At 57.8% G+C, this 21037-nt stretch overlaps 1 protein-coding gene across 4 annotated transcripts in view; it reads left to right on the top strand.

Annotated features, from left to right (window-relative positions):
- TNRC18 (trinucleotide repeat containing 18) overlaps positions 1-21037 on the top strand; it is an 87830-nt gene that overhangs the window by 51242 nt on the left and 15551 nt on the right. For all 4 annotated transcript variants that reach the window (XM_058285735.2, XM_058285736.2, XM_071211129.1 and 1 more), the window contains 5 exons: positions 553-828; positions 5450-5695; positions 13529-13956; positions 20059-20202; positions 20725-20866. In XM_058285735.2, coding sequence (XP_058141718.1) covers positions 553-828; positions 5450-5695; positions 13529-13956; positions 20059-20202; positions 20725-20866 — 1236 coding nt within the window. The remainder of the gene's footprint in view (positions 1-552; positions 829-5449; positions 5696-13528; positions 13957-20058; positions 20203-20724; positions 20867-21037) is intronic.

Below are 21037 nucleotides of genomic sequence, written 5' to 3'. Positions count from 1 at the left end.
GACGAGACGGGGACAGTTGGCTCTTGGGAGCCAGCATACCCCGGAAGCCTGTGTTTGGGGAGAAGCTCTTTGGCTGAGCCCTCTCCTTCCTTTGGTTGTGTCCCTCCCCCAGAGGAGCCCCTAGGCTGGGTGCGACCCTGTAGCGGAGAAGGGAACGGTCGGTGGTGGGGAGGGGGTGCTCCATTCCCGAGAAGGGGCTCCTGGCTCCCAGGGCTGGAAAGGCTGCCCCCACCCCCCCGCCATGTTTGCTCCAGTGGCCAAGTGCTGGGTGACGCTGGCAGCATTGGAGAGCCTGGGTCCAGGCGCACGGAAGACGAGCGTGGCGATGCCCGTGGCTTGGCAGCCTCCCCAGGTGAAAGGCAGAGGCCCGGGCCAGGGAGGAGAGCTGGTGGCGTCGGGACAGGGCTCCCTTCCGCAGCCAGCAGGCACCTGGGCTTCTCTGTTCTGGCACGCACCCGCGTGTTCACAGAACCACTGAAACAATGAAATAAAGACGCCAGCGTCCCCCGGCGGTCTGTGGCTTACCTCTGTTAAAAACTACTTTGACTGCAGATACGGACTCAGAGGAAGACGACGAGTTCCTGAAGGACGAGTGGCCCGCCCAAGGCCCCTCCAGCTCCAAGCTGACGTCTTCCCTCCTGTGCAGCATGGTGACAAAGAGCAGCAAGCCGGCCGGAGCCCCTAAGCTGACCAAGCGGGGCCTGGCGGCCCCCCGGACTCTGAAACCCAAGGCGGCCGCCGGCAGGAAGCAGCCCTTTTGTTTGCTGCTCCAGGAGGCCCAGGCCCGTTCCTCCTTCAGCGATTCTTCGGAGGACTCGTTTGACCAAGGTTACTAGCTCAAAACACAAAATACCTTCCGTGTTTTATAGCGAGAGAGTGAGTGAGCGTGCGAGAGAGTGAGTGAGCGAGAGCGAGAGTGCACACAGGAGAGAGATGGCGGGGGCTGAGGCCGTCCATCTGGGATGGCCGCGGGCAGGGCCGCCATCTTGGTTCTTGGCAGCGTAGCCTGCTGTATCAGCCTAATTATTTTTATTTTTGTTTTTATTAGTACCTGTATCATTGTGATAATCGCCCTGGCTAGCTCTTTTGGAGCTTTTATACGAACTGGTTTTTAGTCTTCACTTTTCTCCACTCTCCCTCCTTTCCGCCCCTTCCCGCCCCCCCCCACTTCCTCCTCACCTTTGCTGCCCGCCTAGACCACAGGCCTGGGTGGGGCGCTCTTTTGGCATGGGCCCGGCGGAGGCTTCCCAAGGAACATTTTGTAAATGGAATTCTGTCGTGTGGGCGTGTGACTTGATGTTTGTACTGCGATTTTGGTAATACCAAGCTTTATTAAACATATCGAGTTCATTTTTAACTAAACCCGTGTGCCTTGTCTCTCTTGCTGTGTCCTTACTAGACCACTAGGGGGACGCTTCCCTTCATTTGGCTCCTCCTTCCCCTCCTCCCCCTCCCCCACCCCAAAAGGAGTAGAGCTGGAATTAATGCTTTCTCTATTATTCAAATATCCCTGGTAGCCATTGGCATTCATTTCATTTTTCAGGTGTAAAGTCAACTGCTCTCACCTCCAGCATTATTTTTTTTCAGCTGATTGTTTGCCTTTTAATTTATTTTCTTGAGCTATTCTGATTCAACAGTGAATGAAAGTACTCATTCACCAACGCTTGTTTGCCAACACTCATTTCTGTTTTGAGGGGCGTGTGGACAGTGCAGGGCACGAGCTCCGGACAGCCCTCCTTTTGGCTGTTAAATTTCAAAGCATTGGCTTCATTGCGCAGTGCTTTGGAAGGAGCGCCAGCCCGGGCTGGGGGGCCTCAGCCACCTTCCTTACAGAGAGAGGGTCAGTCTCCTTTTACAGGAGCATTCTGCTTCTAGGGTTTCCCTCTGAAGTGTTCCCAGAAGGGGAAGCAAGTGAATTCCTGACAGTGTCTCCCAGACCTGGCTTTAGGGTCTGTTCCGGGTGGACTCCCTTTAGGGCTGGGCCGTGGTGGTCCCCAGAGCCTGGAGGCCAGGTCCTGAGCTTCAGCGCCCCTAGAGGGAGGCCCCAGGGACACCCCGCGAACCTGGCTGCGAGCTGGCTTGGCCGGATGTGGAAGAGGCCCCGGGACTGGATGCCCCCTTTTCAGCCGCCTGGCTCTCGCATGCTTGGTCACTCCCTCATCCCCCCCAAATTGGCAGAGATCCGTTTTGGGTGACCAGGGAAGTGGCACAGCAGGGAGCCAGGCGCCCTTTGGGCTCACGCTCTCCCAGGTTGCTGCCACGTCCGAGCCAACGCAATCTGGGGCCAAAGAAGAGAGGCCGCTCGCTCAGCGGCCGGCCCGGCTTCCCAGGCCTCCCCAGCCCAGTGCCCGTGAACGGCCCCGGCCGGTTTGCCATCTCCCTTCCCTCCCCTCGGCCGGACCCCAGGGTCGCCCCCCCTCACCTTGTTCTCCCCCTTCTCCTGAAAGCCGGGGTTCCAGCTTCCCAGTTTTTGAGCTCCCCTGCCCCAGCTCCCACCCCCCATGTATGTGACATGGGCAGCCCCAGGATTTCTTAGGAAGGGACCGCTGGGGGCCCCTCAGACCAGGGCTGGACATGCCAGTGGACAGGGAATTGGGCCCCGCCATGAGAGCCCGGATGCAGGATACAGGGGCGAAGGGGGCGAGGGGAGGGGGCATGAGGCTCCCCGGCTCGGTGGCCCCCCTCCCCGCACACAGACCTTTGGCGAGGCCTCGAAAGGGATATTTGGGTAATAGGGCGCACTGACCCCCGGCACTAAAACCCTCAATCGGCTTTTCCAGTGTGTCTGCTTTCTCCTGCCAGCAGCCCGACCATGCACCTCCACCCTTGACCCCTCCCCATGACGCTTTGAATGTCTGTTTCGGTCTCTTGCATTTGCTCTCACGCTGCACTCTGGACGCAAAGCGAAGGCTGGGAGTAGGGCAGACAGCGCAGCAGGTCCCCGAGCTCGAGCCCGAGGCGGCTCGAGGCTCCGTAGGTAGGCACAACCCTTTTCTTTCTGTCCCCCCTACACCTCCCCCCCTCGGGGTCTGCCCCCCCTCGGGTATGGCAGGCAGCAGCGGATCGCTGTGCACCGGCTGGGTTTTGGAAAACCAAACCAGACCAAGTTACAACAGGCCAGCCCCACCTACGGAACCGGGACCTTTTTATTTTTTAAAAAAGATTCCCAGCATTTGCTCGGGTCTCCTTGCCAGGACTCCCCCGCCCCCATCCTCGGCAAGCCCTGTCGCCTCATGTGTGGACACCTCGGAAAGGTCTCGGGTTCTCAGAGCCCCTTTGCTCCCCCGGGGGCTCTCCCTCGTCAGGCCTGCACAGGGCAGGACGCGGGGAGGGGGGCACGGCTCCCCTTTGCCGGAGCCGCATCCTTGTTTTGGCTTGTGCCATCCCAACCCTCTTCCATTCCGAGGTGCCGGGATTGGGCTGGCTCCCCCGTCTCTGGCGCCCACGTCCTTGATCCCTGCCAAGCGTGTGAACATTTGGGGCACCCCGAGACCAGAACCAGCCCCCTCCCTCCACTCCCCTGCCAGTCTTTGCCGCCTGGGAATCCTCCCGGATGGAAGAGATTTCCGGAGCTCTGGCGTCTCCACACTTGAGCCGCCAGGGAAGGAGGGTGTCTTCGGAAGGGGCAGCTCGGGGCCGCCTCTCCGAGCCCCTGCCCCCAGCCAGCCCACCTCTCAAATTGGCCTGCCCCGGGGGACCCAGTGCTGTGGAAAGTCTGCCTACACTTAGCCCGCTTTGCTGCTGCGGTCCGCTGGGGCGGAGACCGGCCCGTGGCGTCTTCCACGGGAATGGACCGCAAGTGCGCGCTGCCCGCCTGCCCCTGCCGCTGCCCGCCCCGGCCTCTCCATCCTGCTTCATCCATCGCTCTGCGCTGGGGACCCGCCTCCCTGTCTTCCGCTCCTCTAACACCTGCCCCCCCACCCCGCTCCTCCCTCTCCGCCCCCTCGCTGGTACCCCCCCGGGGCCACCAGGCTCACCCGCAGGTTGCTCACAAGCAAGTGGACGGCTCAGGACAGCGGCAGGAGAAGGTGGAGTTGGCCACCCGTCTTCACCCCCTCCGTCACCCGGGCCCCGAGGCAGAGTCGGGAGGGGAGACGGTGCCCTTTTAGCGCCCCCCTGCCCGCGCTTGCTGCCCGGGGTGGCCACGCAGGCCTGGCCCGAGCCCTGCCCTGCTGCGCCAGCCCCCAGGGCCTCCTCCCGCCCCCTGGCCCCGGATGGGACGGGCACCCGCGGCAGGTGCGCGCAGACAGGGCCTGGGCACCCACCCCCTCCTGGCAGGACCTTCCCCGGCAGGAGCCCCTCGCTGTGCCCCCCTGCCCGCCTGCCCTTCCCGGGCTCCGCGCCTGCGGGGGGAGGCAGCTGGGCCTCCAGGCCAAGCCCTCTTACAGGGAGAGCCGCGTCTTCTCAGCGGCACCCCAGCCAGAGAGGCCAGCGGGGGCAGGCGGGAGCAGGACCGAAGCCCCTTAGACCCCGCCTCGCTGGGCCGGGTCCTCCCCTGCGGCCGGAGCGCGCCAGCGGGCCTGGCCTCCGTCTCCCCCCTCGCCAACCCCCTCACCGCCCTTTGTGAGTTAAGAGTTTCCGGCTCCCAGCTGGCCCGGCGCAGGGACAGGGCAGTCCCTCTGCTGCCGGGCGCCTCGGTCACCCCGTCAGAGGGGCTGCCCTGTTGCTGCTGGGTTCCCTTTGAGTCTTTCCTGCCCCCTTCGCCCCTGTGTCCTGCATCCAGGCTCTCACGGCAGGGCCCGGTTCCCTGCCCGCTGGCGTGTCCTAGCCGCCCTCCCCGCGGCCGGGTGGGGGGCGGGAAGGCGTGCACATGCCCCGGCGAGGACAGGGCTCCCAGAGGGCCAGGCTGGGATTCGACTTCGGGTCTCAGAGCCCTGTTCGGGGTTTCATCCGTGGGTGTCCCCCCGTGTCCCCAGAAAGAGCCCAAACGCCACCTTCTCCTGCCACCAGCACCCCGAGCCTCCATCTGGCAAGACTCCTTCTCGGGCACCTGTGCCGGGAGCCCCCAGACCGAGCCTGGGGGCCCCCCCCCGCCCCTCCTCCTCCCTCCTCTTCTCCCCCACCTCCTCCCTCAGCCTTCCTGTCGCGTGTCGGGGCGTGTGTGTGCGTGAGACTGTGGAGAGAGCCGTCTCCCGTCCTTGTCCGTGTGTCTGTCCCCCACCCACAGCAGAGATGCCTATGGACTCCCCTCGAAGCCCCCTCCGATTCCCAAAATTGCCGCCCAGGATTCCCACGTCCTGGGCTCTGTCGGATGGGGGCGGGGGTGGGTAGGCACGGGGGCCTCGGTGGGTCAGGCGGGCTGGTCCTGGATCCCCAATGGCCCCGGAGCTGGGCTGGAGCCCCCCTCGCTGGCGCCACGGCCGCGTGGCTGCTCCGGCCTGGGTGGCGGTGGGTGGCGGCGCGTGCCCGGGCCACGCCTCTGACTCGCCCCCTGTTTTCTGCACGCCAGATGAGAGCTCCGAGGAGGATGAGGACAATGAACTTGAGCAGGAGGCAGACGAGGCCGCCGGCGGCTATAGGCTGGGGCCCCGGGAGCAGGCCCTGTCGCCAGGCCTGGAGGAGAGCGGGCTGGGCCTGCTGGCGCGCTTCGCCGCCAGCGCCCTGCCCAGCCCCGCGGCGGGGCCGGCCCTGTCCGTGGTGCAGCTGGAGGCCAAGCAGAAGGCCCGGAAGAAGGAGGAGCGGCAGAGCCTGATGGGTAAGTGCCCGGCAGGTGGACGGCGGGCCTCAGGTGGGGACACTGAGGCTGGGGGCCCGGTGGCACGCCCGCCTCCTGAGCCAGCCCCGTCCCGAGCAGCGGGGCCAGGGATGTGGGCTCCGGGGTCTGACTGGCTCTTCCCAGGGAGGGGTCTCCACGGCTCCACCAAGAGTGACCTCTTTTGCCACGCGTCCAGTGGCGGGCAATTCTGGAACTCGGCAGGGGGCTGCAGGGGCCCTGGCCCAGCCCGGGTTGGCAGTGCCCAGGCTGGGCCACGGGAGAGGAGTGGGAGCTAAGGGAGCATGTACAGAAGGAGCCGTGGTCAGGCAGGGGCCCGGGGCTGGGAGGGGCATGCGGGGTCTCAGGCCTTGGCCTCTGTCCCTGCATTAGATCCTCATAGCCACTCCGTTAGCTGCCCTTGCCGTCCCCACCGCCCAGATGGACAGACGGAGGCAACAGGCCCTGCTGGCTAGGCCAGCGGTCGGGCCAGCCTGTAGGCCCTGGGCGGGAGGCTGGGGACCCTTGTGTCAGCCCCCCAGCCCTTCCTGTCCACTGCATTCACATCCTTGGGACATGGCCCTGCCCCCTGGGGCCAAGCAAGCCTGGGACCCCTCCTGGCCTCACCCCCATTCTCGCCGTGGACCCCGCCCAGCCCACAGTGGGCGCTGGCGTTTAAAATGGAGATGGTTTTGCCAGGAGCTCCCCGGCTCTCCACTGCCCCCGCGTGCCCTTTCCTGGGCCAGGGACTGGAGCAGAGATAAGGGGCACTAGCAGGGCCAGTGTCCTGCCGACCGGGCCTCCCCCAGTGTCCCTGCCTCGACACACTCTGGTCTCCTGTGCCCGGGCCCCGACCCCAGCCCGCACCCCCTCCTGGGGCCCCACCCCTGGGGCACCCAGACCGGACCCAGCCCTGCCTCCTCTCTCTCCCTCCTTCCATCTCCCACCCCGGCACCACCCCTCCTGCCCCCGGTCGGCATGCCAGCTGCCCTCTGCTCTCACCCCCTCACGGTGTTTCTTCATGCAGAGGCGGCTGGAGGGCTTTTCTCAGAGCTCGGTCTAGCCCGGGCCGCGGCCCTGCTCAGGGGATCCCACTGGCTCCCCGGCTCCCACTGGCTCCCCGGCTGTCTGACCCACCCCGCTTCCTGCCGTTCTCTTGCCTCTGCACTGGCTCGTCCTACAGCCCCAAACAGCCGTTCCATCCTGGTCTCAAAGTTACTGGCATGGACAGAACCCTAATTCAAATTATTCCTTTACTGTGTTTTTTGTACCTGAGGGTCTGTAGTGATGTCCTCTTTCATGACCAGTAACAGATAATTTGGTTGTTCTCTTTATTTCTTGATGAATCTGGCTAGAAACCACCAATTTTGTTGCTTTTTTTCTGGTTCTGCTTTCAAATTCATCAATTTCTGCTCTTTATTGTTTCCTTCCTTTTCCTTGGGTTTAATTTGCAATCACTTCTTCCCCTTTCTTAAGGTGGATGCTTCGATCTTTATTTGAGACTTTCCTTCTTAAAACTATCAACTTGTCTTTGAACACTGCTTTGGTTGCAACCCATGGATTTTGATACATGGTTGTATTTTTCATTCTTATTCGTTTCAAGATATTTCTAATCTCTCTTGTGACTAATGTCATCTTTGACCCACTGATTATTTAGAAATATTTGGAGGGGTTGCCTGATTATTGTCATTGATTTCTAATTTAATTCCACCTTGGTCAGAGAGCATACTCTATATAATTTCAATCTTTAAAAATTTTTAAAAATTGAGGATATATGGGATTTCCTAGTAAATGTACTCTGTGTACTTGAGAAGAATATGTACTCTGTTGTTGGCAGCATTTTCTATACATTTAGTCAAGTCAATGTGATTGGCAGTGTCGTTCAGATCTTGTGTGTCTCTTAACATTTTGTCTAATTCTTTGTCTCACTTAGTGGTGGGTATTAAAATCTTCAACTATGACAGCAGAATTCTCTATTTCTCCTTTTAATTTAATTCTGTCAATTTTGTTTGTGTATTTGAAGCACAATTATTGGGTGCATACACATTCATGATTGCTACATTTTCTTCTTGAAATGGCCCTTTTATTATTATGAAGGGCCATAATAGTCTCTGATATATTTTGTTTGTAATTCATTTTACCTCGTGTTAATATATTCACTGCTGCTTTCTTACATTTACTATTTGCATGATTTATCTTTTTTCCACACATTTACTCTCATTTTATCCAACTCCATATTTCAAGCGACTCTTTTAAAGGCGAGACAGCATACAGTTAGTTGGATCTTTTTTTAAAACAATCCTTTCTGTAATATGTGTTTTAATTGGAGTGTTTAGTCTATTAACATTTAATATAATTATTGACATGGTTGGGTATAAATCTACCATTTTGGTCTTTTTGTTTTTAACAGCAGCAGCTTTATTGAGATATAATTCACATACTATAAAACTCATCATTTTAAAGTGTACAGTTCAGTGGTTTTTAGCATATTCACGGAGTTGTGAAACTATCACCACTATAATTTCAGAACATTTTCATCATCCCCATAAGAAACTCCACACCCTTTAGCCGCCACTCCCTTTCTTCTCTTCTCCCAATCCCTGACAACCACTGATCTTTGTTTCTATGGATTTGTTGGCCATTTCGAATAAATAGAGTCATACAGCTGGTGACCTTGCACATCTGGCTGTTTTCCCTTAGTGAAAGGGGTCTCAGGGTTCATCCTCGAAGCATGGCTCAGAGCTGCATTCTTTTTTGTGGCTGTAAAACACTCCATTGTTCGGAGAGCCGTTTGTTTATCCATACAGCAGGTGATGGGCATTTGGGTTGTTCCCATTGATTGGCTCTTACGCATAGTGCTGTGAACATTTCGGTATAGGATTTGTTTGGACTGAAGTGTTTAATTCTCTTGGGTGAATCTCTTGGGCAATTCCACCTAGGAGTGGGATTGCCAGGTCATACAGTGACTCCATGTTCAGTACCTTGAAGAGTTGCCAAACCATTTTCCAAAGGGGCTGCACCATTTTATACTCCCACGAGCAGTGAGTGATGTTTACAATTTCTCCACATCCGCCCATGCTCGGTATTATCTTTTTGATTATCGCCTTCCTACTGGGTGTGAAGCAGTATCTCATCTTACTTTTGATTTGCATTTCCCTGACTAATGATGTTGAGCATCTTTTCATGTGCTTATAGGCCATTTGTATGTCTTCTTTGGAGAAATGCCCATTCAAATCCTTTGCCCATTTGCAAAATGAGTTATTTATCTTATTGTTGAGCAAGAGTTCTCTATATTCTGGTTTCAGGGCTACAAAGACTTAAACCTGTTTTCCTCTGTGGGTTTTATAGTTTTAGTTCTTACATTTAGAAATCTGTGATCCATGTTGAGTTAATTTTTGTGTATGGTATGAACTTTATTAATTTGCATGTGGATATCCAGCTGTTTCGGAATCATACTATATGTTGAAGAGACTATTCTTTTCTTCCCCGTTAAAAGGTCTTGACATCTGTTTTAGTTTCATAGGCTGTTGAAAGCAAATACCAAAATAGAAAAAATAAATAAATAAAAAACAAAAATAAGAAAAAGAAGTAAAATGAAAAGAAAAATAAATAAAGCAAATACCATGAAGTGGTTCATCTTGAACAATGGGAATCTATTAGCTTACATCTTTGAGGCCAAGAAAATGTCCAAATCAAGGCATCATCACGGCGATACTTCCTTCCCAAAACTGGCTGCTGGCGCTCCTTGGCTCCTCTGCCACGTGGCAAGGCACGTGGTGGCATCTGTGGACCTCCCTTCTCTTCTGGGTTTTGCTGATCTCAGCTTCTTGCTTCTGTGGTTTTCTCTCTGTCTGAATTTCATTATCTTATAAAGGACTCCAGTAAAAGGATTAAGACCCATTCAAATTGAGGTGGGCCCCCCCTTAACTGAAGTAGTCTCATCAAAAGGTCCTACTTATAATGAGTCCACACCCCAGGAATGGACTGAATTGAAGAACATTGTTTCCTGAGGAGCCTGCAGCTCCAAGCCCCAGCAGCATCCTGGTTGAAAATCAGTTGCCCGTGAACATGAGGGCAAATCTCGGAACCGAGTTTCCCCTGGCTGATGGGTATGTCTGTCCGTAGGCCAGTACACACTCTCTTGGTTTACTGTGCTGTGTAGTAAGATTTGAAATTGGGATGTGTGAGTCCTCCAGCTTTGTTCTTTCTTTTCAAGATTGTTTTGGCTTTTCTGGGCCCCTTGCATTTTCACATGCATTTTAAGAATCAGCTTGTCATTTTCTGCAAAACAGCCAGCTGGGATTTTGATAGGGATTTTGTTGAACCTGTCGATCATTTTGGAGATTATTGCCATCTTAACAAAATTAAATCTTTCCAATCCATGAACATAGGGTGTCTTTCCATTTATTTGGGTCTTTAATTTCTTTCAATGATTTTTTATGGCTTGCATGTACACATCTTGTACTCCTTTAGTTAAATTTATTACTGAGCATTTCATTCTTTTTATGCTGTTGTAAGTGGAATTATTTTCTTTTCATTTTCAAAGTGTTCTTTCTCATATATTGAAACAAAATAGTTTTTTTAGGACATACTGGGGATCGAACCCAGGACCTCGTACATGGGAAGCAGGTGCTCTACCACTTGAGCTGTGTCTGCTCCCCCACAGCTGATTTTTGGATATTGATCTTGTCTTCTGTAACAAGTATCTTCTGCAATTGTTGATTAATTCTTAAGTAGATTCTTTAGGGTTTTCTGTGCACAAGATTGTGTATTCTGCAAATAGAGATAGTTTTGCTGCTTCTTTTCCAATCTGGATGCCTTTCGCTTCTTTCTCTTGCCCCATGCCCTGGCTAGACCCTCCAGGACAAGGTTGAAGAGACGGGGCCAGAGCAGACACCGGCGTTGTGTTCCTGATCCTGGGGGCAAGGTCTGTGGTCTGCCCCGGGAAGCCTGATGGGCTGCGGGTTCTTCATGGTGCCCTTATTAGGGTGAGGAGATTTCCCTCCGTTCCTGTTTGGTGTTTGATTTTTACCATGAAAAGATGTTGGATTTCATCACTGCCTTTTCTCTTGAGACGCTCATGTAGTTTTTGTCCTCTATTCTATAACAAATTGTATTCCATTGATTAACGTTTGTTTTGTTGAACCAAGTACGCATTCTTGGGATAAATCCACTTGATCATGGTATAAAATATGTTTTAGAATTCCATTTTAACTTTCCCATTATCTAAGTGTTTTGCGGCGTTATTTTTTGAGGTTGCCTCAGGGATAACAGTACGCAGTCTTACCTTTTCACAGTCCATTTGCAGTTAATAATGTGCTACTTTGCGTAAAACATAGAACTCTTGCAGCCTTCGAGGCCCAGTCGCCCATCTCAGCTTTTATATCATGGTGGTTATTCATCACATCTGGCCTTAATTCCAGAAGACAATGTTAGGATTTTAGTTTTAAACAATTATGTGGCTTATAAAGAAATTATGAGGAAAAAGGAACAGAAGTCTTTCTTGCGCATGTTCCAGATATTTATCATGCCTGCTGCTTGTCATTTTTTCCTGAGGATTCAGGTTTTCATCCGGTATCAACCTGAAGAACTTGCCTCAGCATTCCTGCTATTGCAGACCCGCCGCTGAGAGATTGCCTTACTTTCTTGTGTCTGAAAATACCTTTTTACTTCACTTTCCTTCTTGAATGGTATTTTCTCGGGATGTAGAATTCTGGGCTGACAGTTGCTTTTCTTTGGGCACGTTTAGAGGGGGTCCCCTCTCCTGGCTGCTGTAGTTTCAGAAGAGAAGTGAGCTGCCCATCCATTGGTGGTTCTTCCGTGTGTCCTGCGCCACTCCCCTTGCTAGCAGCAGTTGACCGTGATGTGTCTCACCACGGGCCCCTTGTACCTGCAGATCCCTGTCTTGAATTAAGTTTGGGAAAATTCCAGCTATTACTTCTCCCAACACTTGTTTTCTACCCCATGGTCATTCTCTCCTTTGCTTCTGATATTCCAGTTACACACATTTAATCGGTCGTGATCATCTAACAGGCCCCTGAGGCTCGGTTCATTTTTTTGCAAATTCACTTATTCTTCCCTGTGTGGTGTCGGTTCTGCTCTTAGGTCCCCTCAGTGAATTTGCTTTCCCTTGAGAAATTCTGTTTTTCAGTGCTAGGATTTCCACCGGTCCTTTCCTTTGCTGACCCTTCCCGTTTCTCGGGTGCGATTTTCCTGTATTGAAAACAAGCTGTGCTTTCCTCCGTTGAGTTACATCAGCCGCTTCTGATTCCTCACAGGGTCAGGCCTCTGCCCTGCGCCGCCGTCTCCTCGGCTTCTCTTCTCGCTGGTCGCTTACCCTTGGGTGGCTCCCGCCTCCTCCCCAGAGCGCGGGTGCCTTGGCTGTAGCAGGCCGCTCCTCGGCTGCCTTGAGCCCTGCGTCCGTGTTGGGCCGTTTTTCGCCTTTGCCTGTACCCATGGCCCGGGGTCAGCGGGAGACAAGGGCAGCATCTCAGGGGGCCCCGCTGCAACCCACCGCCCGCTGCCGCGCTTCGCGGGCCGCCCTCTCCCAGGCCTCGCACTTGCCCCTGGAGGGGCCCCGCAGCCCGCCCCTCTCCCCAGAGCCCGGGGACACCCCCCCCAAGGTGCGCCCACGTGTGCACCCGCGCAGGAACACACATGCACGGGCGCACGACCCCGCAGGTGCACGCCCGCTCTCGGCCTCCTGCATACAGGGCACGTCTCCCGTGAGCTCTGTACGTCTAGGCTTCCTGGCGCCCTGGGGGGCGCGTCATGGGCGGGGTGGGCTCTGCCCCGTCCCCCACGAGCAGCGCTCCCCGTGCTTTAGGGCTTGCAGCCTGATCAGCCATCACGGCCCCCAGCTGCCTCCCCCTCCCCGGGTGGCAGCGGGGAAGGCGGGAGACCAAGGGTTAACTAGTGGGCTCAGGAAGTTTCGGGAGTGGTTCTGGGGGCCCCACCACATCCCCGTCATGTGTGGGGGGCGTGCAGTGGGCCTCCCCAAGGGAGCCATCGCTGAAAGGGTGCCGGGCTGGGCCCCCACCTCCCCGAGGAAGTCGCTGGGCCTCTCTGGAGGGGACTGTGGGGCGGGGGTGGGCAGAGACCCCTCGCTGGGGGCCCTGGCTCAGGAGGCCCTACCCGCTCCCCGGGGGACCGGCCATAGCTGGACACCCCGAATCCACAGGCTGCCCCTGAGCCGCTCAGAGTCAGGGGCCCAGGAGAACCAGGGGGCCCGTCGGAGGAGCTGGGACCGGGGAGGCGAGGGGGGGTGCGGCACTGGAGAGCAGGGGCGTCCTGTTGGGACAGCAGAGGCCCGCAGGGCTGGGGTGGCCCCGGCGCGGTCGGTGAGGTGGGTCGCAGTTTTCCAGGACCGGGGGACAGGAGGTGGTGTTGGAAGGAGCACAGCTGGGTGCTGGCACAGCACCCCTGAGGCCCGAGGCTGGCCCCGGGCGGCGGAAAGGGGCAGGTGCGGGCACCCAAGCAGGCTGGTCCCCCGGTGGGTGGGCCCCGAGGAGGCAGGGACCTTCCCGCCCGAGAAGCGCCCGCAGGAGAGGCGGGTCCAGCGTGCCCCGGGCTCGTGTGCGGGCTCTTCCACACAGGGAGAACGGGGCACGCCCGGCTACCTGTCCCTGCTGCCACGTGTGCGTCCTGGGCGAGCCCCCGGCCGCCTCTGGGCCTCAGTGGCCCCCGCTGTGAATGGGGAGAAGCGCTCCTGCTGGTGGGGCGGCTTCTTGGAGGGCACAGGGGCTGTGGCCTTCCCAGCGGGGGGCCGCGGAGCTGGGGGGACGGGGACAGGGGCCCAAGGAGAGCCTGCGTCCACAGCACCCCCCTCCGCCCCAGGCACGGAGTTCGAGTACACCGACTCGGAGAGCGAGGTCAAGGTGCGGAGGCCGTCCCCCGCCGGCCTGCTGCGGCCCAAGAAGGCGCTGGGCGAGCCGGGGCCCCCCCTGGCCGCGCCAGCCCCCAGTGCCCGCGGCGCCGGCCCCGGCAGCCCTGACAAGGCCAAGCTGGTGGCGGAGAAGGGCCGCAAGGCGCGCCGGCTGCGGGGCCCCAAGGAGCCCGGCTTCGAGGCGGGGCCCGAGGCCAGCGACGACGACCTGTGGACGCGGCGGCGCAGCGAGCGCATCTTCCTGCACGACGCCTCGGCCGCCGCCCCCGCGCCCGCCAGCGCTGCGCCCGCCACCAAGGGCACCCGCTGCGCCAAGGGCGGCCCGCTGAGCCCGCGCAAGGACGCCGGCCGCGCCCGGGACAGGAAGGACCCCAGGAAGGTAGGGCGCGCCCCGACGTGGAGGGCCCCCTCGCGGGCTCCCCCTGCAGAGGCCCGCACCCCGTTTCGGGTGGTGGCCCCCTTTGGCCCCCCGGGTGTGCAGGTGGTTTTAGTTTTAAAGAGCACACTGATTTTACAGGCAGTTAGAAAAGTACAGCGTTCCCACACGCCGTCGCGGGCAGCGTCCCTGTCCTTACCGTTTCGTAGTGGCGTCATGTCTTGAATTTGTCACAGCTGGTGACCCGGGGCTGATGCCTTGTTAGTACCCGAAGGCCGTGGCTCAGGTCAGGGTGCTCGCTGGGTGTCGTGCACTTCTGCGGGTTTTGCCAAATTCGTGATGCCGTGTGTCTACCGTAAGGGTGTCGTACAGAAGAGTTGGCTGCCCGAAAAGTGCCAGCCACCTCCACTTCCCTGCATCCCCGGCCTCCTCTAGCTGGTCACTCCAGTTCTGCCTTTTGTACGATGTCATCTAGCTGGAATTGCATGGTCCATAGCCTTTGCAGACTGCTTGTCACTTGGCAGCCTGCGTTTAAGCTTCTGCCAGGCCTTTCCGTGCCTTGGGAGCCCACCCCTTTTTACCTCTGCATAATACCCCATTGCATGGCGGCGCGCAGGTGGTTCATCCGTCCACTGAGGAGGGGTGGTGGCATCCAAGTGTGGGCAGGGACAGGTGAAGCCGCTGTAGCCATTCGTGTGCAGGTTTTTGTGTGGGCATCAGTTTCCAGCTCCTTTGGGTGACTATTTAGGAGAGCGGTGGCTGGGTTGTACACTGAGATGGGCTAGCTTGGGAAGAAACTGCCTGATTGTCTTCCATAGTGACTGTCCCACTTTGCATTCCCATGGAAGAGCATTTAAGTGTGAATAAAATGCACGGATTCCCAAAGGGAAGCAGTGTTACTGAAATGCAGTTATCAAATATTAAAAACCAGTTTGTGAGGCGCCCTGCACGCGCCTCCTTAGGAACGTATGTCATAAGGCAGTGGGTCTATTAACGACCGTGATTTTGAAGTGGTGAGCGTGAACGGTATTCCAGGGTATCTGCAGTAGCTGTCATTTACGTGAAACTCTGTGACTTCCGTTGGTGACAACAGAAGTACAGGCACTGCTGGTACCGTTGTGGTTTGTGGAATCCATTCATACCTGAGGGAAGGGCTCATTTCTTTAGAGCTAGTGAAAATAGAGGTGGGGTTTTTTTCCCAGCTGAGTTTGCAGATTCCCTGACTTCTCTCCCGGGACACCCCCATTAAGGACACTTGCTTCCGAAGAACTCCATGGAGACTTCCCTTCTTACGCTTTCTGCGCTGGCTGCTAGGAAGCCAAGAGCCGGTGGTTCCTCCTTTTGGTGGTTGGGTTCAGACTTAACAGCCAGCTCTGGGAAGTAGCCTTTTCTGACCCTGGCCTCTCCACTCCATGTCCAAGTAGAGATGAGCGTGACAGTGATTGCCTCAAGAAAGCCACGAAAAAGTAGTCGCCGCACACGCTCGCTTCCTGAAAACAGGTGGCAGTGAGAAGGGGCTGTGTTTGAATGTCACCCTTAGGCATCTATCTTGCATTTGCGCTCGCCTCTTGGTCTCTTTTGTCCTTCAGCCTCAGAGCCGGGACTGTCTCGGGGTTTTCCGTGCCTTGGCGGAGAAGGTGCCAGAATAACAAACAGTAAAAATGCTGGCCCTCGCCAACCCGTGGGAGGCCCAGGCCAGCTCTGACTGCTTTACCCCACGCCACTCAGCGCGTCAGGGGCCGGTTACGCAGGTGAATTGCGTTTCGCAGGTGGCATCTGAGAGGGCAGGTGCTTGTCCAAGGTCACAGCCCGTGATGGTCACGGCTGAGCACTGGCCACGGAATGTTCAGCCCCAGCGCTGGGCCGCCTCCACCAGGCCACATGCCCCTCTGGGCTTGCCCAAGGCGGCACCTTTCTGTTGGCAACCCCACCATCACCCCGCCCCTCGGCCCCTGGTCACCCCAAGTCCCCACCGGGCTCCCACTTCCTGGTGCCTGAGGAGCCAAGGCCACGAGGGGAGAGGAACAGAAGCTCCCAGCACCCCGGCCCTCGGCGATGTGGCGGGAAACTAGAGCTGAGCCATGGCTTGTTGCCGGCCCTGGGAAACCACCCACATCCCCGCGTCCCAGTAGCAACCGCACTTAATGCTTCTTGAGATATGCTTTTTCCTGCTGGGCATGCTGTGCTGTGCATTTCCACATGTGAGGAGCTTTTTGTGCATCTTTTGCAGTGGGCACATGACCCCCTGCTGTTGGCATATCCCACGGTCCACATTTCCTCTCGTGGTCCACTGTGCCAGCCTGGTTGATGATGGCTTTGGCCTGTTCAGTATCCTGGCAGTGAACACCTCTGCTCGGTGTGCAGAACCTTGGTCACATTTGGAGTTAATATTTAAAGAAAACAACAGGGAAGCGGATGTGGCTCAAGCAATTGAGCCCCTGCCTACCACATAGGAGGTCCTGGGTTCAGTTTCTGGTGCCTCCTAAAGAAAACGAGCAGGGAAGCAGACTTGGCCCAGTGGCTAGGGCGTCCGTCTACCACATGGGAGGTCCGCGGTTCAAACCCCGGGCCTCCTTGACCCGTGTAGAGCTGGCCCACGTGCATTGCTGATGCACACAAGGAGTGCCGTGCCACGCAGGGGTGTCCCCCGCGTAGGGGAGCCCCACGCACAAGGAGTGCGCCCCGTAAGGAGAGCTGCCCAGGAATGGCACCGCACACACGGAGAGCTGACGCAGCAAGATGACGCAACAAAAAGAGACACGGATTCCCGGTGCCGCTGGTAAGGATAGAAGCGGTCACAGAAGAACACACAGCAAATGGACAGAGAGAGCAGACAACTGGGGGGCGGAGGGGAGAAAAATAAATAAAAAATAAAGCTTTAAAAAAAAAAGAAAACAAGTAAGACAGCAAGCTGACGCGATGGGCTAGCGCAGTGAGCTGATATAATAAGATGACTCAACAAGAGGCACAAGGAGGAAACAACGAGAGACTCAGCAAAGCAGGCGTGAAGGTGGCTCGAGCGATTAGGAGCCTCCCTCGTGCATGGGAGATTCTGGGCTCAGTCCTCAGGGCCTCCTGAAAAGCAGACGCGCACACAGTGAACAGACACAGCAAGTACAACAACAAGAGGGTAGGGAGAAATAAATAAATAAAATCTTAAAATAAATCATAAAAAAACAGACTCCCAGAAATGGGTTTTCTGGTCAAAGGGGAAAAAAACAGATTTATCTGATTATAGCAGTAATTTGGAAAATAGAGATTTAGAAAGGGAAGAACATAAAAATCACTCAGAGACAACTTTTTGGCTATCATTTCTTCCCTTCTGTGTGTACAGCTTCGAGGACGTGTACCGTAAGCTGAACTAATTTATGAGAGAAAAGGAAACAAGCACCTTAAACGTTCATGCAACCCTTAAGATACCTTCTTATTTCAGACATACAAATAGGATTAAAACATGCATCAGAAACAGGAAAATACAGTGCGTTTATATCTTATTCCCCCCCCCCAAATGTGGACTAAACTGTGTACGTCTGTCCCTGTGATGTTCCTCCTTCCGGCTTTCGCGTCTAGGCTAGTTTGTCTGAAATGAATGTGGCTGCTCTGCCCTTTTGGGAAGCGTTTTCCCAGGATAACCTTTTCCCCGCCCTTAGTGTCCCCCGACCCCTCCCCAGCTGTTCAGGCATGCCTCTCTCAGGGCACGAAGCCAGGCCGCCTCTGTCTCAGGCCCCCCCCCTCCCTCCCCAGCCCCAGCCGCCTCTGTCTCAGGTCCCCGCTCCTACCCCAGCCCCAGGCCGCCTCTGTCTCAGGTCCCCGCTCCCACCCCAGCCCCAGCCGCCTCTGTCTCAGGTCCCCGCTCCCACCCCAGCCCCAGCCGCCTCTGTCTCAGGTTCCCCCCCTCCCTCCCCAGCCCCAGCCGCCTCTGTCTCAGGCCCCCGCTCCCACCCCAGCCCCAGGCCGCCTCTGTCTCAGGTCCCCCCGCTCCCACCCCAGCCCCAGCCGCCTCTGTCTCAGGTCCCTGCTCCCACCCCAGCCCCAGCCGCCTCTGTCTCAGGTTCCCCCCCCTCCCTCCCCAGCCCCAGCCGCCTCTGTCTCAGGCCCCCGCTCCCACCCCAGCCCCAGGCCGCCTCTGTCTCAGGTCCCGGCTCCCACCCCAGCCCCAGCCGCCTCTGTCTCAGGTTCCCCCCCCTCCCTCCCCAGCCCCAGCCGCCTCTGTCTCAGGCCCCCGCTCCCACCCCAGCCCCAGGCCGCCTCTGTCTCAGGCCCCCGCTCCCACCCCAGCCCCAGGCCGCCTCTGTCTCAGGCCCCCCCCCCTCCCTCCCCAGCCGCCTCTGTCTCAGGCCCCGCTCCACCCCAGCCCCAGGCCGCCTCTGTCTCAGGCCCCGCTCCACCCCAGCCCCAGGCCCAGCCCCAGGCCGCCTCTGTCTCAGGCCCCTGTCGCTGGGAGCCTGCTTTTTGCTCCAAGCACAGTCGTTTCCACAGTCGTTTCCACTTTCCCGCAGGCCCCTGCCTATCAGCAGCTGTCCTGAAAGCTGGTGGCTGCGTCCCTCGCCGCCCCGGGCTTTCCGTGCGGATGGGGGACGTTTAGGTTGTTTCCACTGTTTCCGCTCTGATAAGTAAGCTGCACCCCGCACCCACCTGGGTGCTCGTGCTCACCTCTAATCCGTCCTTAGGGTACACTGTTGGTTCTGATTTTTTTTAAGCTTACATTTTTTTTTCTTCTCAAATTTTATTAAGTAAGTTTATGTGGCGTATAATGTGCTGTTTCAATCATTTGTTAAGTGGGCTTTTCAGTGGCATTAATTGTCTTCACGCTGTCGTCCTGCCATCACCTCCATCTAAGACCAAAACTTTTCCCCGTGAGGCCGACCCCCCCAGCCCCTGGGACCCTCCGATTATTTTCTGCCTGTAGATTTGCCTGTTCTAGACCTTTCATAGACGCAGGCTCATGCGGCGCCTGTGCCTTGTGCTGGCTTCTTGCACTCAGCATGACGCCGTCGAGGTCCAACCTCGTTCTAGGGTGGACGTCATCCCTTTCTCTGGCTGAATATCTAAGGGGCGCACGGTTGCCAGGGGGAGGAGCCCCCTTCCCCACGCTGGCGGGAGCTCCGAGATGGGGTGGGAGCGGCCCTCCCCTCACTGCTGGGGTGAGTGGAAGTCCACCCCGACTCTCCAGGGACAGTGCCGGCAGCCGCTGGAGAGCGCTGTGTGCCCTTCCAGGAGCGTGCCCTGTAGAGCTGGGTAGTAGTTTTGCTTTCTCTGTGGCATCGTTTGGAAGAGTGGGGAATAGGGCAGCAGCCTGCGTGTCCGCTGTTAGGGGTTGTTAGATGAGTTGTTAACGCTGCGAAGCTATTAAAGAACAAAAGTGAAATTCCCTCTGCACGTAGCAGGCATACTGGGAAAAAATGCAAAGCAGGACTTTTAGTAAATTCCCATCTGCTTTAAAAAAAAAAAAATCTAAGTATAAATGCGTCTGCCCAGCCTTTGCATTGACCTGGTGTATGTGCTTGGGGAAGGTTCTAGAAGGATAGGTCAAGGTGTTTTGGAGGCTGCCTCTGTGCGGTTGGTGGGAAGACAGTTGGAGAGAAGCTTGCACAGCTTCATGAATCTATGTGTCAGTTAAATGTTGTCTCGTGTGTGTGTAGAAAGCTAATGTATAATAGTAATCAACCCGTTAAAATCAAAACCCCCTTTGCACAGGGGGAGAGAGGTGCTTCTTTCCTGTCTCAGGAGCAGTGGAAGGAGCGGGAGCGGGGGGGAGGGCTGGTGGCTGGGGGGGAGGGCAGGGGGGAGGGCCGGTGGCTGGGGGGGAGGGCCGGGGGGAGGGCCGGTGGTTGGGGGGGGCCCGGGGGGAGAGCCATTGGCTGGGGCGCGGGGGGGCCGGGGGGAGGGCCGGTGGCTGGTGGGGAGGGCTGGGGGGACGGCTGATGGCTGGGGGGAGGGCCATGGGGAGAGCTGGGGGAAGGGCTGGTGGCTGGGGGGAGGGCCAGGGGCTGGGGGGCAGGGCCGGTGGCTGGGGGGAGGGCCGGGGGGAGGGCCAGTGGCTTGGGGGGAGGGCGCGGGGGCCGTGCCTGCTGGCTGCTGACGCCTCCCTGTTGCTTCCTGCAGAAGAAGAAGGGGAAGGAGGCGGGGGCCGTGGTGCTGCCGCCGACCCGGGGTCCCACCCTGCCCTCGGAGGCGCGGGCCGCGCACCCAAGCTCCCTGGCCAAGAGGAGCAAGGCCAAGGCCAAGGGGAAGGAGGTGAAGAAGGAGGTGAGGCTCGCTGTGCCACGCGGCCGGCCAGGGCATCGGGGTGGTGCCCGGGAGTGGGGGCTGTGCCTGCGTCCCCCAGGGCCCCTGTGCCCCGAGGCTGGGGCGGGGCACGCCTGCCCTCCCGTGACCATGTTCAGAGAAGGGAGGCTCGAGGTTGCAGGGGGTCCAGTGGGACTCGGCCCTTTCGTCACGGGGTCCCCATGCCTGCGGGCGCCCCTGAGCAAGGTGTCCGCCACGTCTGCGATGGGGGAGCGTTGGGGCCCGCAGGGACCCCTGGCAGGTGACTCCCCATGCTTGCCAGCCCCTGCACCAGGCTGTCTTCCTCTTAAGGAGGGGGCGGCATTGCCTGCACGGTGGCCGCGCTCGGTGGGTGGGCTGCGGGCCCCTGGGCTGGGCCTGGCCGCGACCCCCGCCGTCCAGATGGCTGCCGGCGCAGCCTGACAGCAACACTGAGTCTCCGGGAGGGTCCCTGGCCGGGCAGGCCTCGCACCGTGCCCACCCAGTGGCCTGTGCTCCGCGCAGAGCCGCGGCAAGGGCGGCGCGGTGAGCAGGCTGATGGAGAGCATGGCCGCCGAGGAAGACTTTGAGCCTGGCCCCGACTCCAGCTTCTCCGAGGACGAGCACCTGCCGCGCAGCGCGAGCCCGGAGCGGCCGCTGACCCCAGGTGCGCACTGGAAACAGCGGGCGGGGGGCTAGACGGAGGCGGGCCCTGAGAGGGGGGATGGGCGGGGCTGTGGGTGGGGCCAGAGGAGCACAGCAGGCGGGGCAGGGGCGATGGAGGGAACAGCATTGCAGAGGAGGGAACAGCATGCACAAAGGTCAAGGTGGTGGGAGC

This window comes from Dasypus novemcinctus, chromosome 23 (genome assembly GCF_030445035.2).
Source record: "Dasypus novemcinctus isolate mDasNov1 chromosome 23, mDasNov1.1.hap2, whole genome shotgun sequence".
Classification (NCBI taxonomy): Eukaryota; Metazoa; Chordata; class Mammalia; order Cingulata; family Dasypodidae; genus Dasypus; species Dasypus novemcinctus.
The sequence above is the reverse complement of the archived record's forward strand: the minus strand, read 5'-3'. Positions and strand labels throughout refer to the sequence as shown.